The following is a 15,037-nucleotide window of genomic DNA, read 5'->3' as shown; positions in this document are numbered from 1 at the left end:
GCGGATGGGGTGGGGTGATGGAGAGGGGCGGGGAGGGTCAGGGGGTATGTGAGGGGGAGGGTCAGCAAGTGGGGTGTGGTGGTGGAGAGGGGCAGGGGTGGCGGTGGGGGTCACTGACTGGGTTGGTGTGGTGTTTGACAGTGAGGGTCAGCGAGTGGGGTGGCTGTGGGGGTCAGCGACGGGGGTGGGGTGGTGGTGGGCCTCAGTGACTAGGTTGGGGTGATGGAAAGGGGTGGGGAGGGGCAGGGGGTGTGTAACAGTGCAGGTCAGCAAGTAGGGTGGTGGCGGGGCTCAGCGACGGGGGTGGGGGTCAGTGACTGGGTTGGGGTGGTGGAGGGGGCGGGGGGGTCAGCGGGTGGGGTGGAGTGGAGAGGGATGGGGAGGGTCAGCAAGTGGGGTGTGATGGTGGAGAGGGGCAGGGGTGGCGGTGGGGGTCACTGACTGGGTTGGTGTGGTGTGTGACAGTGAGGGTCAGCGAGTGGGGTGGCGGTGGGGGTCAGCGATGGGGGTGGGGTGGTGGTGGGCCTTAGTGACTAGGTTGGGGTGATGGAGAGGGGTGGGGAGGTGCAGAGGGTGTGTAACAGTGCAGGTCAGCAAGTAGGGTGGTGGCGGGGCTCAGCGACGGGGGTGGGGGTCAGTGACTGGGTTGGGGTGGTGGAGGGGGCGGGGGGGGTCAGCGGGTGGGATGGGGTGATGGAGAGGGATGGGGAGGGTCAGCAAGTGGGGTGTGATGGTGGAGAGGGGCAGGGGTGGCGGTGGGGGTCACTGACGGGGTTGGTGTGGTGTGTGACGGCGAGGGTCAGCGAGTGGGGTGGCGGAGGGGCTCAGCGACTGGGATGGGGTGATGGGGCGCAGTGGTGGGGAGTGGCACAGAGGGTCAGTGACTGAGGTAGATGGGTGGATGGCTGGGGCAAGGGCGGGTTCTGACACTGAAATAAACTTCCCCACCGTAGGATTTGATCCTTTATCCACCTTCATCATTTTCAAATACCCGAGGGCTGAGCTGCAGCCCCCAGTGTTGGCTGTGAACACCAGGCCTCATCGTGCCCCCAGTGAAATCCGTGGGGATTTGTAATGACCCATGGGAAGGGCTGGGAGCATTCAGACAGCCCTAATAGGAACAGCAATGCCCCCTTAGCGCTGTGTGGAGAGCATCCTGAGAGCTGCAGGAACAGCTGAGTACCATAGGACTGCTGTGACAGCCAGACTTTCAGCCACTTTCAGGCTTTGTCTTTATTGGCAAAAAGGTGGAGTTTACCATCATATAACTAACCAGTTATTTTGCTGTAAAATCATAAGAGAAACAAGACACCTGTAGGTTTTACTACCAGGTAGCTAGGTGAATTCAATGCTATCTTCCCCCATGTGTGGTTGACCGCACTAGTTTATTAATTATTATTTATATTATAGCACGTAGGAGCCCCAGTCATGGACCAGGACATGGTTGTGCAAGGCTCTGTGTAAACACAGAAGAAAAAGAAAGTCCCCGCCCTCAAATAGCTTACAATCTACTTATTGTAGTTTACTTTAGGGTAAAACTACAGATGCATTGTCTCCACTAGGATTTTACAGCAGGATAGCCCATAGGGTTGCCAACCCTCCAGAATTGTCATGGAATCTCCAGGAATTAAAGATTAATCTTTAATTAAAGACAATGTCATGTTATGAAACCTCCAAGAATTCATCCAACCAAAGTTGGTAACCCTAACTGCCCATGATAAAAACACTTTTTTTGTTTTAGCAATTATGACAATGCCTGTTATGCTATGTACCAGAACTTCATGGCGACATTGCTAAGATGCTTGTTGCTTCAAAAATGCAGGACCTTTACTCTTGGGCTGCATTATGTTAGCAAGCCATTCTGATTTCATCCACACTATTAGGCAGTGATAAACATACATACTAGTCAGTTCATTGCATAGTTCTGGGAACTTTGGCTGTGTATACGTTCTGCATTGGTGATGACAATTTCTATACATCATTTCTGTTTTGTTCAATTTTAACCGAGATAACTCCGGCCAAAAATAAAACTAAGAATGCTACTTATGCTATGCACTAGGCTCACAGATTATAACAGCATGCCGCAAGGATCTACTTTAACATTTCCCAAGTACCTTTCTTGCTTTATAAACTGTTCAATGGAGAGTTTTTGAATGAGACTTCTCACAGCTACTGACTTCCAAATCATTAGGATTTTAAATACAGCTATTTTATAAAACCAGAAAAGACCCCTGACGCTAAGGTCAGGGTGAACACTGCTTCAAAACATTTTTGATACTGTTTATGTACAGTTGCATCCCATGATGAATACATTAGTGGTATCAAAGCAAGGTGGGTAGCAGCTGGATATCTGAAGAACAATGTTATTAATTTAAGCAAGCTTGCTGCTATCTAATTTTTCAAAGCTGAGCAGATTTGGACCTAAGTAGTATTTGGATGGATGAACCATCAGTAATTACATAATGTTTACCTGTGCTGATGTGACTACAGTGGTTGACATGTATGATTATGTACATTAAATGTTCTAAAAATTTCTACATATTGAATTGAGTTGCACGACTCATTACTGGGTGCCCTTAATTGGTCCCAGGATAAGCATTGGTCAACTAAGGGGCAAAGATGGAAGTGAGCACCAAGTGTGATCCAGAGGAACCTGAGTGGAGCAAATGCTTCCATTCTGTAACTGATCCCGTCTGTTTCTGAGGGAAGAATTGTTATGTAGTTAAAGCACACAACAAGATCAACATTCTATTCTCAAGTATCAGGGGGTAGCTGTGTTAGTCTCTATCCACAAAAACAACAAGGAGTCCCGTGGCACCTTAAAGAGATTTGAGCATAAGCTTTCATGTGTAAAAACCCCAATAAATCTGTTAGTCTTTAAGGTGCCACCGGACTCCTTATTCTATTCTCAGCTGCACAACAAACATACCAAGTGGCCTGGGACAAGCCACTTTACCTCTCTCTGCTTCTGTTTCCCTGATTGTACAATAAGGTTAATACTTCTCTACTTCACAGGGTTTTCAGAGGTACAGGGCACCTACAGCTCCAACTTAAGTTAACTGTGAGTGTTCAGCACCTCTGACAATCAGGATCTAATCCTTATAAATCCCTTAAAAACACTTTGTTGGAAGCCATTATAGAAGGTACAAAGTATTAATCTAGCTTCTCCTTCCCCTTGGATATTTATGCCTTTATCTGTGCTGTTTCTTACCCTCATTGTGTCTTTGTACACTCCTGGTTTTTATTCCAATTCACCATAAAATACAGTTCTGCTGTTCAGCCTTTCAATGATAACCCAAATAGACAATATTTTAAAATTACTGGACACTCAACCTGTGTGTCTTTTGTGTCTGAATTTGTTCTCTATGTTAGTTATACTATAGCTTATTGGGGTAGGGACTGTGTAGTCTGTGAGAAAAGCACCAAGCATGTCAATGAATAATAATAAGATTATATATTTGGGAATGTGTTGAAAACCCAAACTGTGTTTTTATACTATAACCACTATATGGAAAGTTTCAGAGTAACAGCCGTGTTAGTCTGTATTCGTAAAAAGAAAAGGAGTACTTGTGGCACCTTAGAGACTAACCAGTTTATTTGAGCATGAGCTTTCGTGAGCTACAGCTCACTTCATCGGATGCATAGCATATCGTGGAAACTGCAGAAGACATTATATACACACAGAGACCATGAAACAAAACTTCCTCCCACCTCACTCCCCCGCTGGCAACAGCTTATCTAAAGTGATCCTCAAGTAGAGCCATTTCCAGCACAAATCCAGGTTTTCTCACCCTCCCCCCCCCCCCCCCCCCCCCCCACACACATACAAACTCACTCTCCTGCTGGCAACAGCCCATCCCCCTTTGAAACCCCTCTTTATAATGCGCATGATAATCAAGGTGGGTCACCTCCAGCACTAATCCAGGTTTTCTCACCCCCCCCCACACCCCCCCCCCTTTTTTTTTCCAAAAACCACACACACAAACTCATTCTCCTGCTGGCAACAGCTCATCTTACAATGTGCACAGCAATAATCCAAGTTTAACCAGAACGTCTTGGGGGGGGGTTTTGCAGGAAAAAAACAAGGGGAGACAGGCTACCTTGCATAATGACTTAGCCACTCCCAGTCTCTATTCAAGCCCAAATTAATAGTATCCAATTTGCAAATGAATTCCAATTCAGCAGTTTCTCGCTGGAGTCTGGATTTGAAGTTTTTTTGCTTTAAGATAGCGACCCTCATGTCTGTGATTGCGTGACCAGAGAGATTGAAGTGTTCTCCGACTGGTTTATGAATGTTATAATTCTTGACATCTGATTTGTGTCCATTTATTCTTTTACGTAGAGACTGTCCAGTTTGACCAATGTACATGGCAGAGGGGCATTGCTGGCACATGATGGCATATATCACATTGGTGGATGTGCAGGTGAACGAGCCTCTGATAGTGTGGCTGATGTTGTTAGGCCCTGTGATGGTGTCCCCTGAATAGATATGTGGGCACAGTTGGCAACGGGCTTTGTTGCAAGGATAGGTTCCTGGGCTAGTGGTTCTGTTGTGTGGTATGTGGTTGTTGGTGAGTATTCGCTTCAGGTTGGGGGGCTGTCTGTAGGCAAGGACTGGCCTTTCTCCCAAGATTTGTGAGAGTGTTGGGTCATCCTTCAGGATAGGTTGTAGATCCTTAATAATGCGTTGGAGGGGTTTTAGTTGGGGGCTGAAGGTGACGGCTAGTGGCATTCTGTTATTTTCTTTGTTAGGCCTGTCCTGTAGTAGGTGACTTCTGGGAAAGTGATTCTCTGAGATGCAAGGAAGGAAAGGACAATGGCCTATTAGTAAGCAATTGTAAAAAAAAAAAAAAAAAAAAAAAAAAAAAAAAAATTATAAGGTCATAATCCTGCCCCATAGTCCTTCTGGAAGTAAGAAAGCCCAGAAAAGAATAGAAGCACAGTAAGTCTACTGCAAGTCGGGGGATACGAGAATGAGAAAGAAAACTAAGGCTGCAGAGAGGCCACCCCTCAAACTACAACACAGTAGAGTTCCACGATGGCACATTTGGACTACATGGAGCCCCATGTGAAAGGAGGCCTGAATGATTCTATAGCTGATGAAAAATAAGATTCTGAGTATTGGCCCTTTAAGACATGCTACAAATTGAGCATCCTACCACCCCATTCCATGCCCCTCTACTTATCGGGTGCCTCATCTGGTTATTTAGGCTTTGCCCAGGGGACCAAGAGTTGGCCCTAATAGAACTCTGTCCCCTTATTTGCTGTAGTAGAACAGAACTACAGAAGTCGGCACATAAAATTTTAAGCTGCAGAGTCTGCTGCAGATCTGACCTTTTAGTTGTGTGAATCTTGGTGACATTTTTGTTACTGTAGATTGAAAACAAACAGTACCGATTGTACATGTCTACGCAGTCTGGAATTTTATCTGTTCTTTTCTGAGGAAAGCTCAAAGGCTTTTGCCTCTGGAAACTGTTTTTAAACTATGAAGATCTTCTGGCTTTTAACTTTTATTGAATTTAATTCCCCGGTGAAGTCCTTTCTCCTTAGGATTCAGATGTTGCAGAGTTCTGCAGCTGTAGGTATAGCAACATGACTGTAACAGTCACCAGAAGTTCTGAGCAGCAAGGGGTTGTAGTAATAAATGAATCCTGGCCTAGTGGTCAGAGCCCTGGACCAGACTCAAGCGACTTGGATTCTATTCCTGGCACCGCCACTGACCTGCTGGATAACCTTGGGCAAGTCACCTCTCTTGCACCTCAGTTTCCCTATCTGCAAAGTGGACATAATGATACGGACTTCCTTTGTAATGTTGAGATCTACAACTAGAAAGTATGTAGAAGATCAAGTATGCCTGCAGAAATATATCTGAGGTTAAACTTTAACCGCTTACTTTAAACCCTGGGAGGATGAGCACTACAACATTTCACAGTGGGGCAGCCACTGACCTTTTCTCTTTATAGCTCATCAGCGATACTCAGTCATTACTACAAGATGAGGAACATTGATTTAATGGAGAAAATAGGAATGGAATACCATTTTCTGAAGTGCTACTAGGGTTTTGCCCACTCTTCCAGTAATGGCTCACAAGGGGCAAAATTCTCTGACCCATGCTGCAAATCCTTTGCATTTTCCACATTTGTTCCATGCACAGCATTTCCATTGACCACACTGGGAGTTCTGAGTGTGGAGAGAATGCAAACTAAGCAATAAAGCCACAGTGTGGACCAGAGAACAGAATCTTTAGCATAACATACTGGTAAAAAAAAAAATGCTTATTTATATCAGCTATATATGCAAACCATATTACAAAGGGCTTGTGAATGTCCCCTTGGAGATCTGTGGATTCTAATCCCATTTTAGGTTAATGTGAAGATGAATTTGGAGATATCCTGCTAGTCCCACTATTTACATATGTTACCATACCCGGTTGTCACAGCTGGGAGTCCCTACTTATGAGTCACCGAGGCCTGGAATAAAAAATATTGTAGGTCAGGATTGAGGGGCATTGATATAGCTGTATGGGTGATACTTGCACAAGACCTGCTGTAAGACATTAGTTGTTGGTCACTTACACTAGCACTGAAATCCATTACAAAAGAGTAAAAATGCAAGTTTCTCTCAAGCAATTTAGTATCATTTTTGGAAAGTTCTGTATATTGAGCAGATACATTATTTTAAGAATTGAACAGAATCAAGCATAATTTGGGCAAAGGAAAATGCATTTTACTAAGAAAATAGAAGACCAGAACACACATCTCAGTACAATTACAATATTATAAAAGGAAAAAAAAAAGAAACAATTCACATTTCAACACAACTTTTTTGTTTCAGCTGACCCTGACCCTCCTGAAATCAATCAAATCCTAGATTGAATTTGACATCCTAAAGATTCCCTTTGTCTAGACTAGAATTGTTCACACAAGAACTCCCAATATAGAGTGATTTCTTTACCTCGTGTTTGAAATAGACAACAGTTAATTTTGCTATTTATTTTATTCCAGAAAAGCAGGCAGATCTACTGTGTGTAGTCTGGAGTAGGGTTACCACATGTTAAGTTCCCAAATAGAGGACACTACCAGGGGAAGGAGAGTACAGTTTCTTTTTACTTTGAATATCTAACATTTATAAACAATATCTAACATTTATAAATAGCCTCAAAAATAAATGTAAATTAAATTTAAATGTACCTTTTTACATGCACTCCTTTTCTACTGCCTTCTTCCTGTTGTGCCCATGCATATTCTTCTGTAGAGCATATCTTTCTCAGCACTGGCTGATTGCTCAGCAAGCAGCCATGGAAGTCTTTGCAAGATGTGTGCCTGAAGTTGCACTGTACAAGCAGGATCCCTTTCAGCAACTCAACAGTCAATACCACGCCAGCCTTACTTCTATGCTGCTGCACTGCCTTCAGAGCCAGGCACTCGAACAGCAGCCACCACTCTCTGGCTGCCCAGCTCTGAAGGCAGCGCCGCCACCAGCAGCAGCACAGAGGGCAGCAAACCAGTAAACATGCATGTCACTGTTAGGGCACTCCAGGAATTGCAGTTCTACCAGAACTGATGTTGAAAAAAGGATGAGCAAGGAAAAATCACAGACATTTGTTCGTATTTCAAAAGTCTGCCCGGATGGAGATTGGTGGACCAAAAAAGAGGTCATGTACGGGAAAACCCGAATGCACGGTAACCCTAGTGTGGAGAGTAATTCTGATTTCCATTTTTATTATAAAGGAACTTCTTTAAGGACAGATGAACAAAATTCTGAAAACACGATTGAATGCCTATATAACACAATGGTTTGTGCTCCATGAGAGGCCTTGATCCCTGCTCCCATTGAAGCCAATGATAAAACTCCTCCTGACTTCAATTGTGCAGAATCAGGCTCTAAAAAACAGGAAAATCAGGAAGGTTATGCAGGTAAAACTCCTTACTGAAGTCAATGGGAGTTTTGCTTCAGTAAGGATAAATAAGACCTGCTGAATTTGCCTAGATCTTTTAATGCTAAAAATGTTTTAAAACTGCCTCAATTAATTTTACTGATTAGTTTATAAGAAGATAGTTTCCTATGTAATGGGAGACTTCTCCCCCTTCCCTCAAAACTAAAATGGAAGGGACCTTTCTCATTCCCAAAGTGCACTCTACAATCATCCAGACTCATAAAAATTGCTCCTTAAAGTGTATTTCTAGTCTGAAGTTTTCAGAAATGTTCACTATTTTGTGTCTCTGTTTGGGTGCACAACTTTGGACACCTCAGGCCTGATTTTAAAGCTGCTGGAAACATGTGGCTCCCACTAAAGTCTGAAACTTTTGTTGAATGTAAAAATGACATTTTCTTACTCATTAAATCCAGTCCATGTGTATGTTCAGCAGATCTGACTGTGAATAGTAACTTTTTATTTTTTTAATGGTCTTTGCACCTGCTGGTCCGCCACAGCCAATGGAGCTAAGAGAAAATGAGCTGGATTCTATTCCATTTTATGTATCAGCAACACAACTGGTACAAAAGTTTCAGTCAGCTACACCTGTACAAGCCTGTTGAAGGCAATGCGAGTTCACAGTTGAACGTGAAGACACAATTCCCCCGGCAGACGCTTTATTAGACTTGAAGATCATGCACAAGAAGAGATGACTCTAAGCTCCCTGGCTGCGTGCGCATGGGCTGGTAGGTAGAAAAAAAACAACTTTCTACCTGTACACTGAGCACATTTGTTTTGGTGTCAGAGAGATAAATATGGAACCTCATGAGGCCATGCTTAGTCATTTTTCAGAAGAGAACTGCATGTAAAGCCATCTGTACACAGTATGCTAAATTCCCTCTAATGCTTACACAGGTGCATAGGGTTTGGACAGCTAGCAAGTCAAACAGCTGCCATGAACATAGGTTTTAAATCAGCACCAAACACTGTGCTTCAGAAGGTAACAGCGGCAAGAAGAGGCCTATTGCATGCTGGGGTGGTCCCATATGTGCCATCCTGACCATTTGTAGGCACTGAGATATTATGGAGACATGAATGTTAGAAGTACCTAGATAGGTCAAGATGGACAAATACACAGATATAGACAGACGACTCTTCTACCAGAGGCATGTTACAACAGCATTAAGCTGGAGATGCTACTGGTTTGGCATTAATGCCCAGATCTGTTTTTGTATGTTCAATCAATAATTATTTGCTAGTTCGATGATTTCCCTTTCTCCAGCATTCATCATACGATAAATAGATGTAATGTGCAGGACTGATGTTGTGAAAGTTCTTATACAGCATTTGTGGCAGTTGTGGGCATTATATAAAAAAACAGAGAGCAATATGATTTGTAAACTTCGGTGTATCATTTACGATCATGAGACTATTAGAGTCTGAATTTTTTTATTCTCACATTTCATACCTAAAAGATTGCTAGATGACAAAATGAAATGATAGTAAGAGTTTGATCCTGCACTAATAAAGTAAATGGTAGCAGGACCAGGACCTAAATGAAAGGAGATAGTTGCCTTTTTGTGCCTACTTAAAATCCAGTCTGAGCTGAGATACATGGTTGTATCTGTATGACAGCAATGATGCCACTGTTAACTTGGCAATAATCCAATTCTCTCACAGTAATATTCCTTAAAGAACAAGACTACTGTTTAGTAAAAAGGAGCCCTTGTCCTTTGTCCCTTCATTACATTTTCACACGAAAAGAGTTAGCGATAAAAACCTGCTAGAAAAAGTACAAAGAACAAATTCATCTGCTTAGGGCAAACAAATTAAATACTGATGCGGGTGAAATGATACTTCACTTACAACATTTTCCCATTAAAGCATGTAAAATGCATGGAACATCATGCAACATCCTAATATGTCTAAAACAAATGTATGTGGCAAGTTACACTTTTGTATTAACCAGATTCAACACTGGGCTTTCACGCACAGTTGTTAGCCAAAAGTAGTATAAAATATACAAAGCTTTCAAATGCTTTTTATTGAGCATGTATATTTTCAGGAGACCACGTGGCTGAGCTAATATCTTTTATTGGACCAGCTTCTGTTGGTGAAAGAGACAGGATTTCAAGCTACACGGGGCTCTTCTTCAGGTCTGAAGTGCTCTGTGTAACCTCGAAAGCATGCCTCTTTTCACCAGCAGAAGTTGGTCCAAAAAAGATATTACCTCATCCACCTTGTCTCGCTAATATCCTGGGAGCAACTCAGCTACAAACACCACTGCAAACATGTATATTTTGTGAAGTTAGGCCATGTTCTCTTAGTCTTTTTCTTTTTTTTTAAGTGCACATTCCTTTCACCTGTAACACAGATGTTTCCCTCCTTTGTTCTCTAAAGGACCGATACTGGTCCCATTGATGTGAATGGGAACACAACTGGGACCAATCCTGGACGGAGCTCAGCACCCTCAGCTCCATTGCCTTTAATGGGTGCTTAGGATCCTCAGCACCGTGTCAGAAGTGCTTAACACTGTATAGGACAGGGAGTGGAGGAGAGTTAAAGCATTTCTTCTGTGTGCACAAGTCACTGGGAGCGTATGCAGATTGAGGACAGGATCAGGCCCTAAGCAATGATTTTTAAAGAGAAGTATGTGCCTATTCTGCACAATTCAGTGCTATAGAATGCAACACCAGTGATAAATTTTTTTTTCTTTGGATTAAGATCATTTCCTTTATTGATAATTGTGTATAACTACCCTTGAAAATGGTTGCAAAGCAAAATCAGAATTATGTTAAAATATGAAGTTGAACACTATGGGGTTTCCTTTCTGGATGACAGATCAGTGAATTTTCAATAGTTTAATTAATGCTCTCAGGCAGTTTGAATGAACTTATTAAATATGATAACACATAGAATCTCTCTCATCCCTTTCAGCATGTATTTAAAAATAATAAAAAGGAAGAATGAAGTGCATCCAAAGTAGGATTACCTGAGTATCTCAGTCACAAACAGAAAACACAGTGGTGGTAAATTATATGTATAATCTTAGGCCCCAGTTATGATCCAGCGATAACTGAACAACAAAACCTGGTCACAAGTTAAAAGTTGCAAGTTAGATGAGATCTGTGTACTAGTAACTAAGTTAAATCCCTGGACTTCAATGATCCTTACCCAGTTGCAGAGACATAGTCAGATCCTACCTACATTAGAACTTTGAAGCATTCTGTATCCAGATCAGGGAACAACTGTATTTTAAATATGTCTTCTGTTTCAGTTATAGATCTAGTATAGACAGGGACAGACTCAGACAGGAGAGCTATGCTCCCTCCTCTCCTTTTCAATGGCTTCTTGTATCTCAGACGAAGTTTCAAAAACATTCATAGCTGGTCAATGCCACTACAAGTCACTTTTGAGCAATGTAATGCTCTTGGCTCCTACAGATGAAGGACAGCAAGAAAATAATGGAGTATGTTTTGCAAAAACAGGAAACCTGGTCCACACCTTTATTAGAAGTCCCTGCCAATTTTTTTCTGTGTTTTGGCTGACAGTATCAGCTGCTACCCTTACAGCCTAGGGCAACAGCCTACTGCGGTCAGTCAATGTCACTCTTGAAGGGCCTAATTTTCAGAAGTGCAGAGTACCTACAGTTCCCACTGACTTTAAATTGTGGCTGCTCAGCTCTTCTGAGAAATAAGGCCCTAAATGGAACTATGTATGTTTCTATTTAGTCACAAGGTACAACCTTCCCCCAATAGCTGAGCACACAATCTCTGCAGTCATTGCTGACCCAGGATACAGAAGACTCCTCTTCAACACATGCCATGCCCTGAAGGCAACATATGGAGTGCTTATTTTTTTCTTTGTTAAATTCATATTTTCACTGGAAGGAGTGGGGAAATGTTTGTTGCACGTTTACTTTCATACAATGATGCAGAGTTCCACTTACACACAAATAACTCATTCTCAATTCATGCTTTGGTAGATTTGAGTTTTCAGAAGACCTGGCAGTTATTTTCTGTACTAAATAAATAATGATCCCAGAATAAGATTCAAGTTTAAATTAACTTATAAATACACTAGAAAGCAAGCATCGCAAAAATAGATGAAAAGGCATTCTTTGTAAAAAACACCATGTGCGTGTTGGTCTTTTTTATAGATATATAAATTGCGAACCTCATAATTCACAAAAAACACAACAACGTAGAATTTAGAGCCACCTCCACGCTCCGTGTTTTACCAAAACCTCAGTATATTGTCAAGTAATTTTCCCATCACTGCTTTTTCCAAATATCACAGCCTTCTCGCCTCACCTAGTTAAAATCCACCGCAAACTCTACTTTTCTTCCTCTCACCTTTTGCTCTTAAAAAGATTAAAATCAATCAATCAATCCATGTTTATTTTAAAACCATAACAGAGTAAGCAATAAAAGGACGGGGGGGCTGTGCACCCGCTTCAAGGGAACATGGTAACTGTGCTTCCTCCTGTGCATTCGTTTGCCATGGATATAACGTCCGTAAATTTATTCCTGTATCTGGATCTTGGCTTCTAGCCTGTCAGTTCAGCCAGAAGAGGTATTTATTTCTGCCATTGTTCCTTGACACAGCGAAACTCCAGTAAAGCACACAGTGCCCTTTGTCTAGTCTTACGTTATCCCTTCTCTGTTGGGGATGGTTTTAACAACGTCACAGACAACCACAATAGCCACATTCTGTGTCTACTAACGTACAGAACTGGATTTCACTCAGACAGTAGATGGGGGAAACGAGAAGGAATCCAAACAACAATACCCACGTCAAATTCAGGGCCTTCAATGCAACAGAAGGCTAAGCCTGAATGAATCAATGAGAAAAAAAGAACTAACCTAGCAATGATCTGGCCACAACTTCTGATTTCATATGGAGTAACTTGATAGAAATTAAATTAATTCACATTATGTGGTTTGAAGAGGAACAAAGGATCGATTGAAAACTTTTGAAAGTCAGACTTTTCGAGTCTTCTATTCACACTGAGCTACTGGGAGTCTATCAAGCGAAGACTGCAGGAAACATGCAGTCAAACCACTGGAAGTGCACATATCAACAGCTGCCTGCAGCACCCACTGTTCCAGCTTTATCAGTAACAGAAAAAAGAAGAAAGAGGGAAAATAATCTTTGTTCAAAGCACCAAGTAGATCTGTTTTGGAGTCACTTCTGGTCAGTGATGGGTCACCTGGCTCTACAAACTCCTCACGTGAAAACAAAGGATGTAAGTTCTAGGAAGAACACAATGCTGAGAGGTTTTCTTAAAGTAACAGAACCTTAAAAAGAAAACAAATCAAACCAAAATCTTTTGGCAGATAATTTCTGAGTTCTGCAGCTAAACTGAACCACCTGTAGCTTCCACAACTCACTATAAAGGATTCTGTAGACTGCTTTATAAACTGAACCCCAAAAAGTAGAATAATCTGCAATAGTTTACCTTCTTTTGCTTAGATAAAAAAATCCACTATGATGTGATTTTCAGACTTTTCAAGAATAACTTTTTTCAAACTAATTCAAAATTTTTTCTAATAATAAATTCCATACAACGATTAAACTGTAGAGTACAAATATTGTTGCAAATTTCAAATGTGCACACAACACTGGCCTCCCCACAGCCAAGAATTTACAAAGCATGACCACTGAATAGAGTGGCTGAATGAAGCATGGAAACCTGGACACATGTAGCTTTGTTCTGCAGATGGAACAGAATCTGCCATTTGGATACATTTGGCCTTTTTTCTTGACAGATTCTTTCTGTGATGCCACAATTCATTGCTTGTGATGACAATGAAGAAACTAGACAGAAGACTTCTTATTAAAAAGCAAAAGCAAATATCTTGGCAATCAGCAATGATGAGATGGAGAGATACAGTTCATTATCATTTTTCTGTGGCTAAAATACCATTTAAAAATTCTCTGGTATGAGGAGGGCTCTAAACTTGAGTTACAGCATTACTGTCATTTAAATTAACTTTGGACAGCTATATCATTCATGTGATGTGAGTCATCACCAATATAGTTTAATCAGATTCTTATGGGAAAATCTGTCACACAGGAAAATGAGGGGTGGAGGGGAGACAACAAAATGAGGAAAAATAAGTTACAAGTTGCAAAAGTCATTATCGTAAATTGGTCTGAAAAGAATTCCCTGCAGAGTAGAAGACAGCACCCGAGGAGTGCGATCTTTTGTATGTCAGTGCATTTCAGATGGTTTTGCCGTAGCCAGAGGCCAGTCATACACGTCTGGCATGAAGGATTCATATTCGTAGCTCCAAACCTTTGATCGTATATATTGGTGCTTGTCTGCAGGTTCAGGGTAATGGAAAGCCATGTTGTTTGCGTACATAAATTCCATAACCTGAAAAATTAAATCAATCAATGTATAGTTTGTGCCTGTTAATACTTATTTGGATGGTATACTACGAAAACAGAACAGAACTTCAGCTAAGCTAATGAAATTAGATGTATTAAAAAAGGCTTGGTCGAGGGTAGTAGATAGTGTCAAATAAAAATCACATTTCTGATTTTTTGTTTACCTCCCATTATTACAAGTATCCCCTATGCAAGGAAAAGGGCAGGGTCTCATTCTAGTGCTCACAAGAGAGTGTAAAAAGGGGGCCTGGTTTACGTATTGGCTGGTGCTCGAAGTCCCTAAGAAGGCATGATTGGCAGCCAAGAAGTAATGGCCAGCTCCCCAGATCGTTTGTGTATATGCTACAGACCTGCAGGATGTGCAATGTGCTGTTCTGGGTGCACTCTACTTCTGGAAGGCAGCAGAATGCTCACCCAGCTTGGATCCGTCCCCTGAGCTCCTGGCCTGGTGGGGAAAATTCGAGGAGCACAAGACACGCATGCCACTATCCCTGCTCCCTAGGGAAGTGCAGATGAGGGAAGGATTTCGTACCTCTGTTCTTTTCAAAGTGGAGAATAAATTTGGTTTTTTGATACAAGAAGTGGCACTTTTATACACTCTCTCTCTCTCTCATATTAGCAATTCCAGAAGATCTTATATACTAAAAAGATTGCTACAATACCTTTGACATCTTATGCAGTGGGATTAACTGCTCTAAAGAATGTTTGATACACAATAATCAAATA

At 41.9% G+C, this 15,037-nt stretch overlaps 1 protein-coding gene across 5 annotated transcripts in view; it reads right to left on the bottom strand.

Moving 5' to 3' along the window:
* Positions 1-6,704: 6,704 nt before the first annotated feature.
* Positions 6,705-15,037, bottom strand: part of ME2 (malic enzyme 2) — a 48,672-nt gene continuing 40,339 nt past the window's right edge. For all 5 annotated transcript variants that reach the window (XM_037902511.2, XM_037902512.2, XM_043546877.1 and 2 more), the window contains one exon: positions 6,705-14,297. In XM_037902511.2, coding sequence (XP_037758439.1) covers positions 14,133-14,297 — 165 coding nt within the window. In that variant the 3' untranslated portion in view covers positions 6,705-14,132. The remainder of the gene's footprint in view (positions 14,298-15,037) is intronic.

The sequence above is a fragment of the Chelonia mydas genome, chromosome 5, assembly GCF_015237465.2.
Source record: "Chelonia mydas isolate rCheMyd1 chromosome 5, rCheMyd1.pri.v2, whole genome shotgun sequence".
Classification (NCBI taxonomy): domain Eukaryota; kingdom Metazoa; phylum Chordata; order Testudines; family Cheloniidae; genus Chelonia; species Chelonia mydas.
The sequence above is the reverse complement of the archived record's forward strand: the minus strand, read 5'-3'. Positions and strand labels throughout refer to the sequence as shown.